Below are 14,798 nucleotides of genomic sequence, written 5' to 3'. Positions count from 1 at the left end.
GTAGAATACAAAAGGAATCCTAGCCTCAACTTAGGTAGACATTGAGGGAGGCTTCCCTGTCCTTTCTAGAAATCTCACTGCAGACTCCTGGTCCTCTGACTCTTACAGTCATTCTGCCCCCTATTCCATGATGTCCCCTGAGCCTTAGGAAGAGGGGTTGTATTGATGAGTCCACTGGGGCAGGACTCCTAACCCATTGATCTATGCGTTGTGCCCAGTTGTAGTTTCCTGTAACGACCTCCACTGGCTATAAAGAGAAGCTTCTTTGATGAGGGATGAAAGCTATACTTACCTGTGGGTATAAGAGTAAGATTTAGGATGAAGATGGGAGTTGATGCTGGTCTAGTAAAGCAGTGGTAGGAGGTTCTCTTCTAAGACCTATGACCTCACTAGCCCCAGGTAGTTAGGTAGGATTTTTTTATACTCATTCTCAAGTGGCTGTACCAGGTTACACTCCCACCAACAGTGAGGGAGGGTTTAGTCCTCTTTCCCCACATCCTCCACAGCATTTTTATCAGTTGTTTTGTTGATCCTAGCCATCCTGACTGGGGTGAGATGAAACTCAAAGTTGTTTACTTTGCATTTCCCTAATTATGAAGAATGATGAACACTTTCTGAGGTATTATAGCCATTTTTTATTTCTTCTATTAAGAACTATTACAAACTCTAAAAAAAATTTAAAATCTTTCTAAAATATTGTTTTAGGAACTACATAGTACCCATAGCTGAATCTGTCATACTTTCTTTAATAAATTTATTCATTTATTCATTTACATCCCAATCACAGGCCCCTTCCTCCTATCCTCCTGGTCCCACCCTCTTACCATCTTCCTCTCTCCCCCTCCCCTTCTCCTCAGAAAAGGGGACCTCCCCTACAAACACACCCCAGACCATCAAGTCACATCAGGACTTAGTACATCCTCTTCTATTGAGTCCAGGCAAGGCAGCCCAGCTAGGGGAAGGAACCTGTCATACTTTATCTGCTAGTTACTTATTGAACAGTTGTTTCCAGGTTTTAATTCCATTGATCTTCAGCCAATTAAGATTTCATGATGATAATGAGGAAAGGATAGGAAATCTTTTAAAATTTATATTATTTTAGGTGTGTGTTCATGTGTGCGCGTGCTCGCATGTGTGTTTATGTGTGTGTGTGCGTGTGTGTATGTGTGTGTAAGTGTTTAGAGGCTACAGATCTCCTAGAGTTATAAGATTTTGTGAGCTGCTATCTGAATGCTGGGAACTGAACGCAAGACCAGAATGTACTCCTAACTATTGAATCACTGAGGAAAGGAGATATTAAGAAGAAAAGCTGAAGCACCCTGGAGTCTAGATGACAGTACTAGTGAATGGTATTGCTGCACAGAAAAATCTTCAGGCACTTGGTCACGTCATGGTTTGGTCATGCCAGTCAGTTTTCAGATTCCCTGAAGAAAAATGTCCAACTGGCTCAATATTGTCACTTGCCTCCAACGATATCCAATTAACAGAATACAATCATGGTTGAAGTATCTCCTGAAAGAAAATTTGGATGCTCTAACCGGGAGGGGAGGAATTGATACTGTGCACATCAGCAACAGTAGCTACAACCATCTCACAGATAAATCTTCACACATATCTGGGATCATTTCTTTGGAATAAATTATGAGATGAATAATTATTGGATGAAATATAGATATCAACTAGGGAGTTTGACAATCCTTCTTTTAAACAGCAGGAGGTGTATTTTCAACATTCTAGGCCTTAGTCTAATCTGCCCATCCAGGTTCTTGAAACAAGAATAGTTCAGAGGGAGGCATTTTTGCCTCAACTAACTTACCAAACACATGTGTTTTGGGCAATTTTACAATAAATTTATTAGTTCTGTTTTTGACTCTTTGGATGCACACACAGTCTCATCTGCCTTCTTCCAGTAAACATAAAAACGAAAACTTTAAACATAAAAGGCAAGGTAGAAAGGGTCCAGTTTATACTAAAACAACCAGCTTTCCTTCTCCAGCCCATTTGATAGCTCTGAGTGATATCACTGGTCAGAGAGAATTTCTTTCCCTCTAGGAAAGAAAGGATGCTCAAAGCACACTTCCATCACATGGAATTGTCTGGATCTGGCTCACAGCTCCCTCTTTGGAAATGTTGTAGGAATATGGCTCTTTCCCCTGCACATTAGCTCTAGCATCAGCCCATATCTAGTGATGGATATCACTAGTATTCCTCCTCATTTCTTCTTGGGTCTCCAAGGACAGATGTCTAAATGAAAAGGGCTAGCATCTGTGCCCTTTCAGAGTTAACTAAATTTTTGTGATATTGGAGGTCACTAAGAGTCTCCATGAAGAGAAAAAAAACTACTGTAATTTTGCTAGCCATGTCAGTCCATGTGTACTTTCCAGAAGCAAAAAGTAGTGAGGGCAAATAAGCTGAGGTACCTGAGGCAAGGACGCTTCAGCCCTAACTGGGGAGAGTCTTGCTTCATTCCACCTAGAAGTCCTCCCATCAGCCTTCCGTAAAGCTTAATTTGATTGTTCACTCACTAAGATCATTTATGGGATACTAGCGTCTGGGGCTTTTGAAAGGCAAAGATAAGTACTTCAGAGAGCTTTAGCCTTCCCCACACACATACAGGCACACACATGTGTCAGGCATGTTTTTAGGATAACATGAAATATAACAATACACATCAAGAATATTTTCATGAAGCTGAAAATAATCTTTTGGGAATAAAAATAGGAACAAGCAATGTTTTGGGTTTTTTGTTTGTTTTGCTTTGTTTCTAAATCAGGAAACTAAAATTACCTTTCTTTTTTCCTTTTTTATTATTATCATTTATTACAATTTATTCAATTTGTATCCCAGCTATGGTCCCCTGCCTCATCTCCTCCCAATTCCACCCTCCCTCCCTCTTCTCCCCCTATAACCCTCCCCTAATCCACTGATAGGGGAGGTCCTCCTCCCCTTCTTTTTGACCCTAGCCTATCAGGTCTCATCAAGACTGGTTCCATTGTCTTCCTCAATGGCCTGCAAGGCTGCACCCCCCAGGGGGAAGTGATCAGAGAGCTGTCCATCATGTCCATATGTGTAGGGGGCCTAGGTCCAGTCCATCCATGGTCCTTGGTTGGGGGTGTTTCAGCCTCTGCAACCTGGGCCCAAGTTAGTTGGGTCTATTGGTCTTCTGATAGATTTCCTGTTCCCTCCAGGTCCTTCTATCCTTTTAACTACTCTTCCACAATGTTTGACTGTGAGTCTCAGCATCTGTTTCTATCTGCTGCTGGTTGGGGAGTCTCTCAGCAGACACCTATGCTAGGCTTCTGTCTGTGAGCATAGCAGAATGCCCTTAATAGTGTTAAGGGCTGGCTCTCTTCCATGCTATGGCCAGGCACTAGTTGCACATATTCTCAATCTCTGCTCTATCTTTATCCCTGCACATCTTCTAGGCAGGGTAAATTTTGGGTCAAAGTTTTTGTAGGTGAGTTGGTGTTCCCCTTCCCTTCACCGGGAGTCCTGTCTGGTTAGAGGGTAGCTTCTTCAGTCTCCATGTTCCCCCACTACTAGGGGTCTCCTCTAGAGTCACCCCAAATCCTCTCAGAAACCTACCCTGTCATAGGTTTCCAGCCTGTTTCAGAGCTGCCCCAGGCCATGGTTTCTTTTCTCTCTGCATGCCCTCTGACCTCCTTCTCCCCTACCCCAACTCTCTACACATCTGATAAAGGACTAATATCCAAAAATATATAAGCACTCAAGAAATTAAACACCAACAAACCAAATAATCCAATTAAAAATGGGATACAGAGCTAAACAGAGAATTCTCAACAGAGGAATCTCAAATGGCCAAGAAGCACTTAAAGAAATACTAAACATCATTAGTCATCAGAGAAATGCAAATCAAAATGACTCTGAGATTCCATCTTACACGTGTCAGAATGGCTAAGATCAAAAACTCAAGTGACAGCACATGCTGTCAAAGGGAAAGGGAAAACCCTCCTCCACTGCTGGTGGGAGTGCGCACTTGGACAACTACTCTGGAAAGCAATCTGGAGGTTTCTCAAAAAAAAAAAAAAAAGTGGGAATAGCTCTACCTCAAGACCCAGGTATAGTCCTCCTGGGCATATACCCAAAAGATGTTCTATCATACAACAAGGACATTTTCTCAGCTGCGTTCATAACAGCTTTATTTGTAATAGCCAGGAACTGGAAACAACCCAGATGTAAAGAAACTGTGGTACATTTACACAATGGAATACTACTCAGCTATTAAAAACAAGGACATCATGAAATTTGCAGGCAAAGAGATGGAACTAGAAAATATCATCCTGAGTGAGGTAACCCAAACCCAGAAAGACACGCATGGTATATACTCACTTATAAGCAGATATTAGCTATGTAGTATAGGATAACCATACTATAACTCACAGACCCAAAGGAGCCAAGTAACAAGGAGGGCCCAAGGTAGGGTGCATGAATCTCACTAAGAAGGGGAAATAGAGAAGACAGAGGAAGTACTCAAGGAGAGGCAACAGGTATTTTCTTTAGTTACCTCGTTTTATAGAGAGATGTCTACATGTGTCTTTGACTCTAAGTCTCTCAAGGACAGGAAAATGTCTTGTTCATCTTCATAACTCCTAGGATGGATGAATGGAATACTTGTACACCAACTGATACATGCTCAGAAAATGCTTATAACACACAAAAAATCAATTAATGTGTCCACAGATGCATCGGGTTGGTCAGATCCTAATGCCATGTTCTGGCTCCCTGTTTTCTCTCCTTTGTCAGAAATATATCAATAGTCTCAGGGGCTTACAACTAGACAAGCCAGTCCATAAGCTCAGACCCTGTTCACATCTCCACACAACCTCTTCTTATCACCTTTCTGGTCTGTCAGCACAAATGTCAGAACTATGTTCACCAGATCCTCCTACATCTAGAAGCCAACCTTCAATTTTTAGTCCATGCAGTTTCAAGCAAAGTATTAGAGGTGATGTGGGCAGATTGCTAGAATCCTGTTTATTCAGCATGGAGTCCAGAAAGGAGTGCTAACTTAGGAATGGGGTGTATGCCCTTGGCTCTAGGGATTTTTGTCTCATGAAGAAAAGAGCAGAGCTTGGCTCTCTGAATCAGGGGCCTCTTTGCCTGGATCTAAATTTTTATAGCTATTAAGCTTGAGAAATAATGAATAGATAAATACAAACCCTGAAAAAACATGCAGTGGGCTCATACATAAAAACTAACAAAAGAAACCAGAAATAACCCATAGAGGCATTTATCTTTAGTCAGTACCAGTTTCTCTTTGACCTTATTTCTTATGAATATATCTTTACCTATATGTCTCTGGTCAAATTTGGCATCACCAAGGTTCATTGCATCATGGGTGGGTTAGAAAGATATAATACTGAGCATAAAAGAGAAACAAGGCTATTGTTGCCAAGAAACCAGTTGCCATCCCATCTTCCAGAATCTAAGATCCAAACATTTGAAAGCCATGTATACAACTAATAATTCAGTCCTATCAATGTTATTATGTCCGAAATGTCTTTCATATCCCTCTTTTCTTTAATATAATGTCCTTAATTAAACCACGATCACCATTCTTGTAAATCATTGCATTTTTATACATTTATAGTGATTATATAAAGAGAATGTATATGATCAATTTTGGAGAAGGTTCTGTGAGGTGCTGAGAAGAATGAATATTCTTTTGTGTTTGGGTGAAATGTTCTGTAAATATCTGCGAGGTCCATTTGATTCATGATGTCTGTTAGTTTCATTATTTCTCCCATTTAGTTTCTGTCTCAATGATCTGTCCATTGGTGAGAGTGGAGTGTTGAAGTCTACCACTATTAATGTGTGGGGTTTGATGTGCACTTTAAACTTTAGTAATGTTTCTTTTATGAATGCAGGTGCCCTTGCATTTGGGGCATAGATGTTCAGAACTGAGATGTCATCTGGTGTATTTTTTTCTTTGATGAGTATGAAGTGTCCTTTCCCATCTCTTTTGATTAATTTTGGTTGGAAGTCTATTTTTATTACATACTAGAATGGCTACTACAGCTTGCTTCTTGGGTTCATTTGCTTAGAAAACCTTTTTCAGCCCATTACTCTGAGGTACTATCTAACTTTATTGCTGAGATGTGTTTCTTGTATGCAGCAGATTGATGGATCCTCTTTTCACATCCATTCCGTTAGCCTGTGTCTTTTTATTGGGGAATTGATGCCATTGATGTTGAGATATATTAATGACCAGGTTGTTAATTCCTGCTATTTTGATGTGGGTGGTGGAGGAGACTGTGTGTGTGCTTTCTTTCTTTTGGTTTTGTTGATGTGAGGTTATTTATTTCCTATGTTTTCTTGGGTGTAGTAAGCCACCTTGGGTTGAAATTGTCCTTCTAGTATCTTCTATAGGGCTAGATTTGTGGTTAGGTACTGTTTGTTTGTTTCAGAGGAAGACGATGCAGCCAGTCCTGATAAGACTGGATAGTCTAGGGTCAGTTGGTAGGGGAGGAGGGCTCCCCCTTTCTGAGGACTAGGGTAGGGGGATGGGTGTGAAGAGGGAGGATGAGATGAGGGAAGGGGCTACAATTGGGATGTAAAGTGAATAAATTAAAAACAATAAATTTAAATAAAAAATAAATAGAATGTATTCATTTAAAAGAAAGAAAAAGGAAGAGAGAACAGAAAACACATTTCTTAGTGTTTTTTTTTTCAGTTCATTTTCTTCACAGTTGTGAAAGCCAACTTGATAAATACAAACTAAACAATGTCACTATCACTCCATAACTTTCCATTTATTTTAAGGTGACTTCTGAAGCCCTCAGGATCTTGGGAACTGGCTCTGCCATTCTCTTTGTGGCCCACTCTTGTCTTTGTTTGCAAAGCCATGAGGCTACCCTCAGGCTGTACACACACTGAGCTCCTTCCTACCCCAGGGCCTTTGAAGATGCTCTTTCACACTCAGAACACCTTGCTCTCTTCCCCTTGCTTCTCCAAACCTTCACCACTCTGTGGGAGATTCCACTGCTGCTGTAGTTTAGATCAGACCCTTTGCTACAGGATCTCACTGACTTCTGCTCTATTCTTGCATTTCTGTCAGAATTGTGGCCATTAACTACTCTAAGCTTCAACTGTATCCCAAGGCGCTGATCCAGAGCCTTAAACAGAGTACATATTCCACAGTTGAATTTCAGCACCTCTCATCAGCACTGAGCTGCAGGAATTGGTTTGGTATTTTCAGACCTCAAGGACTGTACAGCTCAGCAGTTAATCTAGTAAATTCTACAAGCCTCTGTCACTTCCTCTTTTCCTATTTGTTTTGGTTCAACTCATTCCATATACTTCCTTGTCTACCTTTCAGACAACAATTGACTTTTTGACAAATACTGAATGAAAAAGAAAGATTTAAAACCCCTGTCACTGTAGTGTCACCTGCTATTAGTTTTCCCTCTCCAACCAATAAACGGACACCATTTTTCTTCAGCTTTTCATGCCTGATACATTTAAAGAATGTCTGTGTCTTTCTTTGTCCCTTGGACGCTGTAATGCATTTTTTCCTTTGGAAATTTCTCACTGTTGACATAAAAGGTCATAGAATTTTCTTTCCCCATTAATGAGTCCTACTGTCTGAAAACTTCTGCAGTGTTCTTTCATCCAGTGTCTTTGTAGTTATTGTTTTAATAAATATATTTGTCTGCTATTTATTCTCTTTTATATACATTCATATGAATACATGTTCATTCTTTTTTCACATTATTCCCTTAAGAAATTATATTTATTTGTATAAATTTATGGTGATTATATAAATAGAATGTATTCGTTTAGAAGAAAGAGAGGGAGGAAGAGGGGAGAAGAGAAAACATTTAATTCTGTGGAAAAGTGGTTTTCACAAGGAAAAGATAAGGGCAGAGATGTGAAGAGGGAAGGGGAGAGGAGGGAGATCGGATGTTTTACTTTTTTAGAGAGGTAGGGCTAGGTAGGAGAAAAAAGAAAAGCAAGAATGAAAAGGCAGTCTAAAAATAGTTCATGATGAAAGTTCCTCCCCTCGACCAGCATGCCACTCCTGACCCTCATTCTCCCAAGACAGGAGATGATAGGCTAAGATGCAGTCTCTGCAATGCATTGCTTCTGCAGCACAACAGTCCAGCAGTGTAGTCTACAGGCGAATCCAGGATATTCTCTGTCTAAAAAAAAAATCACTGATAACAAACTATTCAGGAGATTTTTTTGTGTTTTATATATTATCTAGTATATTATTTACTACATACAAAGATTATACCTATGTGCTACTTTTAGGAGAAAACAATGCAAACAATAATTATGAGTCCACCATCCAACCAGAACTAAAACAGCAAGAGCTCCCATCAGCCTGAGTTACTCGACTTTTCTGTTCCCCTGCTTCTTCCCGTCCTACCCAAGGGAGCCACTCTATCCTCATCCCATTGCATATGTACATACGTAGTAATGCCGTCTTATTACTCAAGTCTATATAACTTTAAACTGTGGGCTTGTGGCGAACGGAAACTTTTTAAAGTAAAAGCAAATAGTAGCCCTCAATGTGTGAGAAATCCATAGCTATTGCCTGAGTCACACACTTTCCCAGGACACATTGCCCTTGAACTGGGCTGGGGGTGGGAACTGAAGACTCTTGCAGTGATGAGCTCTGTGGAAGTAGAAGTGAAGATCCTTCACAAATAGAACATCAAATGGACAGACAGGGAGAAAGGAATGTAGAGGCACTTTGCAAGTGCCTTCTCTACAAATGGAAAATCAGTGGATCTGCCAACAGAGCAAGTTTGAGGCTTAACACTGGATTCTCCTTATTGCTATGCTTACTACCAGATCATCATTACTAGAACACTCTGAAAGATATTTTTTTAATTTCATGCTCTGAGATTCAAAAGTTTCCATGTATTTTCCAATGAAAATGTTTTATTATAAAAGATAGAAATAACCTAATAGAAAAAAATTCATGTAATTGTTAACGTCTTCATCTTCAGAGCAGAGAAATATATGAAGAGAGAAAGAGAGAGAGACCCACCTAGAAGTTGTTTGTTAGTCCCTGTCATATTTCTGGATTAAATTTTTTTAATATCATAAGATGTAAACTCTACTCTTTTGAGTTATGAATTTATTGTAATTCCAAAGTCTCAACAGATTTTGTTTAGATATTGGGTAATCTAATCCTAAAACATCTGTCTGAGTAAAGTCCCACTATAAACAAAGCTCGTCCTAAAGAATATGATAGGAGGAGTTGCTCTACCAAATTTCAAGCTAGAATATAAAACAGTGATCATTAAAACAGTGTAGTAGGAGTACAAGACAGAACCACAAGTTTACGTATACAATGTTCCTTGGCACAGACACAGCCTAAAATAACTTAAACAACAAACACCAACAAAGCATAATGGGAAGGATAAAATGTGATTTCTAGAGATTGCCACATCGTTGGACTCAAATGTCAAAAACAAAAATCACAAGGCATAAAAGAAACAGTGAAGTGTGATGCTTTTAAAAAGCAAATAAAAGTTAACTGTCTCTGAAGACCTGATGACAATTCTGCTAATGGTTCTGACTGTCTTAAAGCTCCTAAAAAACTATCTTGAGAAAGTCAAGAACTAGATATGTGAACAAAATAGACTGTCAACAAATACGAAGTCTAAAAGGAGGTCAGGAGAACATTCAGGACCTGAAAAGCACAACAATTGAAGTGATACATTAGGTAGTGAGGGTCAAAGGCAGATTTGAGTAAACAGTGAATTTGTGGGCCTAAAGAACTGATGTTGGAAATAAACAATGCTGAGGAACATAAAGAAAAACAGATTGAAGATTAATAGAAACCAAATACTACTCATTGTGTGAGAGTTCCAGAGAAAGAGAAAGAGCTAAGAGCATATTCAATAAAATAGTGACTACAAACTGTCTAAATTTGATGAAAGACATGAATATAAACATTCATGAATATATATTAAGTCCAAAAAAAAATGAACCTATATCCTGATCAAGCTCTTAAAGGTCAGAAAAGAATGTTGAAAGCAATAGAGAGAAGCCACCGTATAGTAGAAATTCCTTAGTACTATTACACAGACTTCTCATCAGAACCTTTGAAGTCCAGAAATTAGTGGAATGATATATTCAGAGCCCTAAAATAGAAGAGAATACACTCAGTGAAGAACCTCATATTCATAAAACTTTCTTTCAGAAGTGACAGAAAAATTATAGTATTTTCAGGTTTAAAAAAAATCTGAGGGTATTTTTATCAATAAGACTGCCCTGCAAGACATGCTCAATGTCTTGGAATAAAAGCCCACCAAACAAGAACTGGAGGTCACGGGAATGAATACATGCTAAACAGGTATAAATACATGGGTATTATTTTAACAACAACTTGTAACTCTGGTTTTTGTTTTTTTATAAGAGACTAATATATCTTAATGCTGATTTAAAACATGTGTTATTGTAATTTGGGGTGTTAATCTATATTTTGCTACTATATAATTTAAGAGACCTGTATATTAAAAAAAATTCACTGATACGTCTTAGGCATATGGTATGTACAAATGTAATTTTGTGACATTGGCTACTAAGATGAGGTCTGATAAGTAAAAGAATAGACTTTTTAATGTTGTTATAGTTAAGCTAGTATAAGTACAAAGTGTTTCAATTAGAAGGCTAAATGTAATCCCAATGGTATCATAAAAGACAGTAGGAAAGGAATTGAAAAATTTCTTTTGCTATGAAAAAAATGAACCAGACACAAAGGGAGATAATAATGCAGGAAATTAGAGGCAAAAGGCTCTAAGGCATAAACAAAACAAACAAAAAAAAAAAACAGCAAAATGACAGAAGTATCCCCCTTTCTACCAGTAATTGCTCTAGATATAAGTAAATTAAACTCTGCAGCAGTCAAAAAAAAAAAAAACAGTTGACAGAAAAGATTTTACAAAATAAGCATACAGTTCAATTATATGCTGTCCATAAAAGGATCACTTTAGATACAAAGGCACTAATAAATTGAAAGGCTATAAAAAGATAATTGTATTCAAATATAACCAAGAAGAGTAAAGGTGGCTATAACAATATCAAATACAATTGACTTTACACTTTAAAGTTTTACAAGATACAAAGAAAATAAAAATGTCAATATATCAAGATTTAAGTATTATAAATATCCATACACTTAATAACAGACCATAAAAGTATGAGAGTGAAACTGGCAGAATTGAAGGGAGAAGCAGACAATTCTACAGCTGCAGTGGAAGACTTCAGTGCTCTACTCATAGTAATGGAGAGGACATCTGAAGAGAAGCAAAGAAACAGAAGGCCCCAAACCACAATAAATCAACTAGGCCAAGCAGACTTCTACCCGACAGCAGTAGGCACATTATTCTCATTACAACTAGGATATTTTTCAAGAAACGTGAGGCCACAAATTAAGTCAAACATTGTCTCTTCACAGAATAGAAATTCCAATATGTACAACATGGATGAGCCTTTTGGGTATGATGTTAAACGAAATAAGACAGTCATCTAAGAAAAAAATGCTGCATGATTCATGTATATGAGACAGACAGAGAGCAGACTAGTAATCACCGGGAGACTGAAGGAAAGGGGAATAGCGTTAAAGTTTAATGGGTAAGGCTTTCAGTTTCACAGCATGGAAAGACTTGTAGAGATGGATAGTGGCAGTGATTATATAATATTAAGATGTATTTAAATGCTGCCCTACGCGTCTCTAACTGGTTGAGATACAAGTTTTCTATGTGAGTTTGCCTTAGTAAGAGAAGCTAAAGAAAAGGCCTTAGTCATTAGAAATGAACATTATCTTTTATCCGCCCATAACAGTCCTCGGGGTGTCGTCCGGTGTCCTCAGTCTTTCAGAGAGATGTAGCACTTAGCTCCCGCACAGTTGAGAAGCACTGCTTCAAGTTAGCAAGTCTTGATGTGAGTGTAATTTTATCATGTAATGATGAGGAGCACTTAGGTGGATCTTTCTGGAGTATGTTTTCTACCTTTACATCAATTTTGAGATTAAACACAATCTAATTGTTGCTTCTTGATACAGATAAGAGGCTTCCCTTGGTTGAAAATTGCCATGACACAAAGATGATAGCCATGCCTAAAGGCAAAATTGAGAGCAAATCTATTTAGCTTTTTTAGATTTTTCTAAACAAAAAGCCAAGTGTTATGAAAAGACATGGGAATGAAGAGTAATTTTTTTAAAAAAAAACCTCAAATAGGGTTGGAATTGGAGAAACAGGTGTGTTGTGCTCATGCTTTTCTTTTATTTTAAATGCTCTGAGAATGCAAGAATCCTAAGTTAAATGATAGTTATTCTCTATGCTAAAAGTAAGGGTCACTTCCAGATTCTATGTTCACAGAATTTTTGCTTGTAAGCTTCCTTGTACCTTTACACAATGTGACTTTCTTTTTTTCTCAGAATAAAGAAAGGAAAATATACCCCTATTTTCTTTTGTAGGCTACCACTGACCAGTTTTGTGACCTCACATGTACCTTTGAGCTTTCTGAGTCCATTTTCATATCTATAAAATTGAAAACATCTCCAACTAGAGGAAAGATTATAGAATACCAAGCTATTAGTACTGAGTTACAATAGTTTATTAAACTTGTATTACTTTTAAATATGTTAAAAATTGAATAGAAAACAATGGAAATCCAATTGGAACATAATAGATAATGAATAAAACACATAAAATTATAATCAAGTAAGAGTAAATTAAAGCAATTTAAATTATCCATGTAATTAAAAATTGTCAAATATTTACATTTTAAATACTAGGAGACTTTCTTTAACAATCCTCCTAAGGCCACTTAAAAATAATTAAGCAGTTAAGCAGGGCTCACAGCCTTCTGTCAGAGCAGGTGTGGAACTATTCTGGTGATAAAGGTTCTTTGAGAGATTTCTTCTGATTTATAAAATTCAGAAGACTTCTGCCTGGAAAGATGAACACAGGAAGACACACTTTAGTCTTTAACACTAAAGAGTATGCTCTGAATTCCAGAATTTGCAGTGGAGCTTTTTATGGGTGAGTTATAAACACTGAGCTCATAAACCAACAGTCAATGAGTATATACAATGCAAACATCAGTTGTATGCTGTATCGGATACAAACACAAGATACGGGAACAGCAAATACAGCTGAAATTAAGATGGTGGTAGGCAGACTTTTCTAACTTCAGACACATGTTGGCCACAGAGTGGATATTTATCAATTGGTTATAGATTCTCTTTAGTTTAGGAACATTCTTTATTATCATAGAATATTGAAAATAACCAGGAATTAGAACTGTGTGCAAACTTTATTCTGTTTGTCTTTCTGGCTCTGGAATGGACACCTCAGCCTGGGCTTCTGCTAGAGAAGCTTCATCACCCCACCCCCTTGGTCGTAGCTCTCAGTGACAGTATTTGGAGAATGATATTTTTTACTCTTATATTTCTAGTCCTAAGGATTAGAAATCCTCCACTCTACAATATTCACAGAAACCACAAGCCAGCATGAATGTGAAGCCACAGGAAGTCAATTTGGAAATATAAGCCTCTCAGCCCAACTGGCTGTTTCATTTGTGGAGACCTTGATTCATTTGTTCGTACACTGCTCTGAGGCCACTCCAGTTAACCCTTCCCCACTCAGGCAGTGATAAGGTTGTTTTTGGAAGCCCTCTTTTCATTCTCAGTGCACAGCCGCTCCTCATGATCCTCCTGGTAGAAAGTAGTTTCTGGCCTGTGTTTTGTCATGTTTACTCAGCACACATGGATGTGAGTGTCTCCCTGAATCTCCACCTCTCTGTTCTTCTCAGGACTACTGGCTTTCTCTCCTTTACAAGCGTCTGATTGGCCCCAAAGTCCTGGCAGTGCATGTAGCTGGACTCCAGCGGAAGCCACGACCAGGAAGAGTCATCCGAGACAAACTAAGGATCTACGCTCACTGCACAAACCACCACAAGTAAGTCTTGACGAGAGCGATGAGAGAGGAAGGCCACCCAATAGGCTGCAGCCCCTCTCAGGATGCCGTGCCACAGGAACCCTTCAAAGCTCTCTGTGGTCACCATTCTCCTGCAGGTTGCAAAGGATGATAGCTGCTTTTTTTTTTTTTTTTTTTTTTTTTTTTTTTGTCAAGTAAGCCTTTCATCTCATACAGGATTTACTCAGGAAGGGTTTATAAAATGTGTGATATTAGTACATTCTCTTACTGGTGCCACAAAGTTTTATTGGGCACTTTGTCTGTGCCAGTTGATGCAACTCCCACAAAGATTCTGTGTGTGTCTAAACCTGAGCCAAGACAAGAGGCCAAGTCTGATGCTCTGACCCACCACAGAGTTTAAGAAAATAAGTGGCTGTATCTACAATACAAGAGCAGCGGCCTAGACTAGTGTCTGGAAAAGAGTGCCCAAAGAGAAGCATGCTAGCTTCAGGGACATTTTCCATATTTCAGAGATCTCAGCTATGTCAAGCATTAACAGGCTGTGAACTGTAGACTTCCTTTTGTAGAAAAGGAAGCGTAATAACCCAGAATGGTACCATGAGCTTATAGTACCTTCTGACCTGAAGCGCTGGGTATCACCAGAGTTCTCTTTAAAACAGGTGAGTTAATTATTAGTAAAGTTCATCAGGGTTTCCTTTTTTCTTTTTAAGTTTAAAACATAAAGACCATAAACAAAAAATTTTAAACTGGATCTAAAGCAAAGACCATCTGGTCAACTATGTCATACATCACTTCCTGTTTAAGGAAGAGGATGTTACCCTGGACAGGAGAATTCTTCCCCTTACTACCAAGAGAACCTGGGGGCAGAGCCTCCTG

General features: G+C 38.5%; 1 protein-coding gene across 3 annotated transcripts in view; it reads left to right on the top strand.

Annotated features, from left to right (window-relative positions):
- Positions 1 to 14,798, top strand: part of Hpse2 (heparanase 2 (inactive)) — a 618,971-nt gene that overhangs the window by 578,018 nt on the left and 26,155 nt on the right. For all 3 annotated transcript variants that reach the window (XM_055591606.1, XM_055591605.1, XM_055591604.1), the window contains one exon: positions 13,798 to 13,943. In XM_055591606.1, coding sequence (XP_055447581.1) covers positions 13,798 to 13,943 — 146 coding nt within the window. The remainder of the gene's footprint in view (positions 1 to 13,797; positions 13,944 to 14,798) is intronic.

This window comes from Psammomys obesus, unplaced genomic scaffold, assembly GCF_907164565.1.
Source record: "Psammomys obesus unplaced genomic scaffold, mPsaObe1.curated_primary_1811, whole genome shotgun sequence".
In the NCBI taxonomy this organism is placed as follows: domain Eukaryota; kingdom Metazoa; phylum Chordata; class Mammalia; order Rodentia; family Muridae; genus Psammomys; species Psammomys obesus.
The sequence above is the reverse complement of the archived record's forward strand: the minus strand, read 5'-3'. Positions and strand labels throughout refer to the sequence as shown.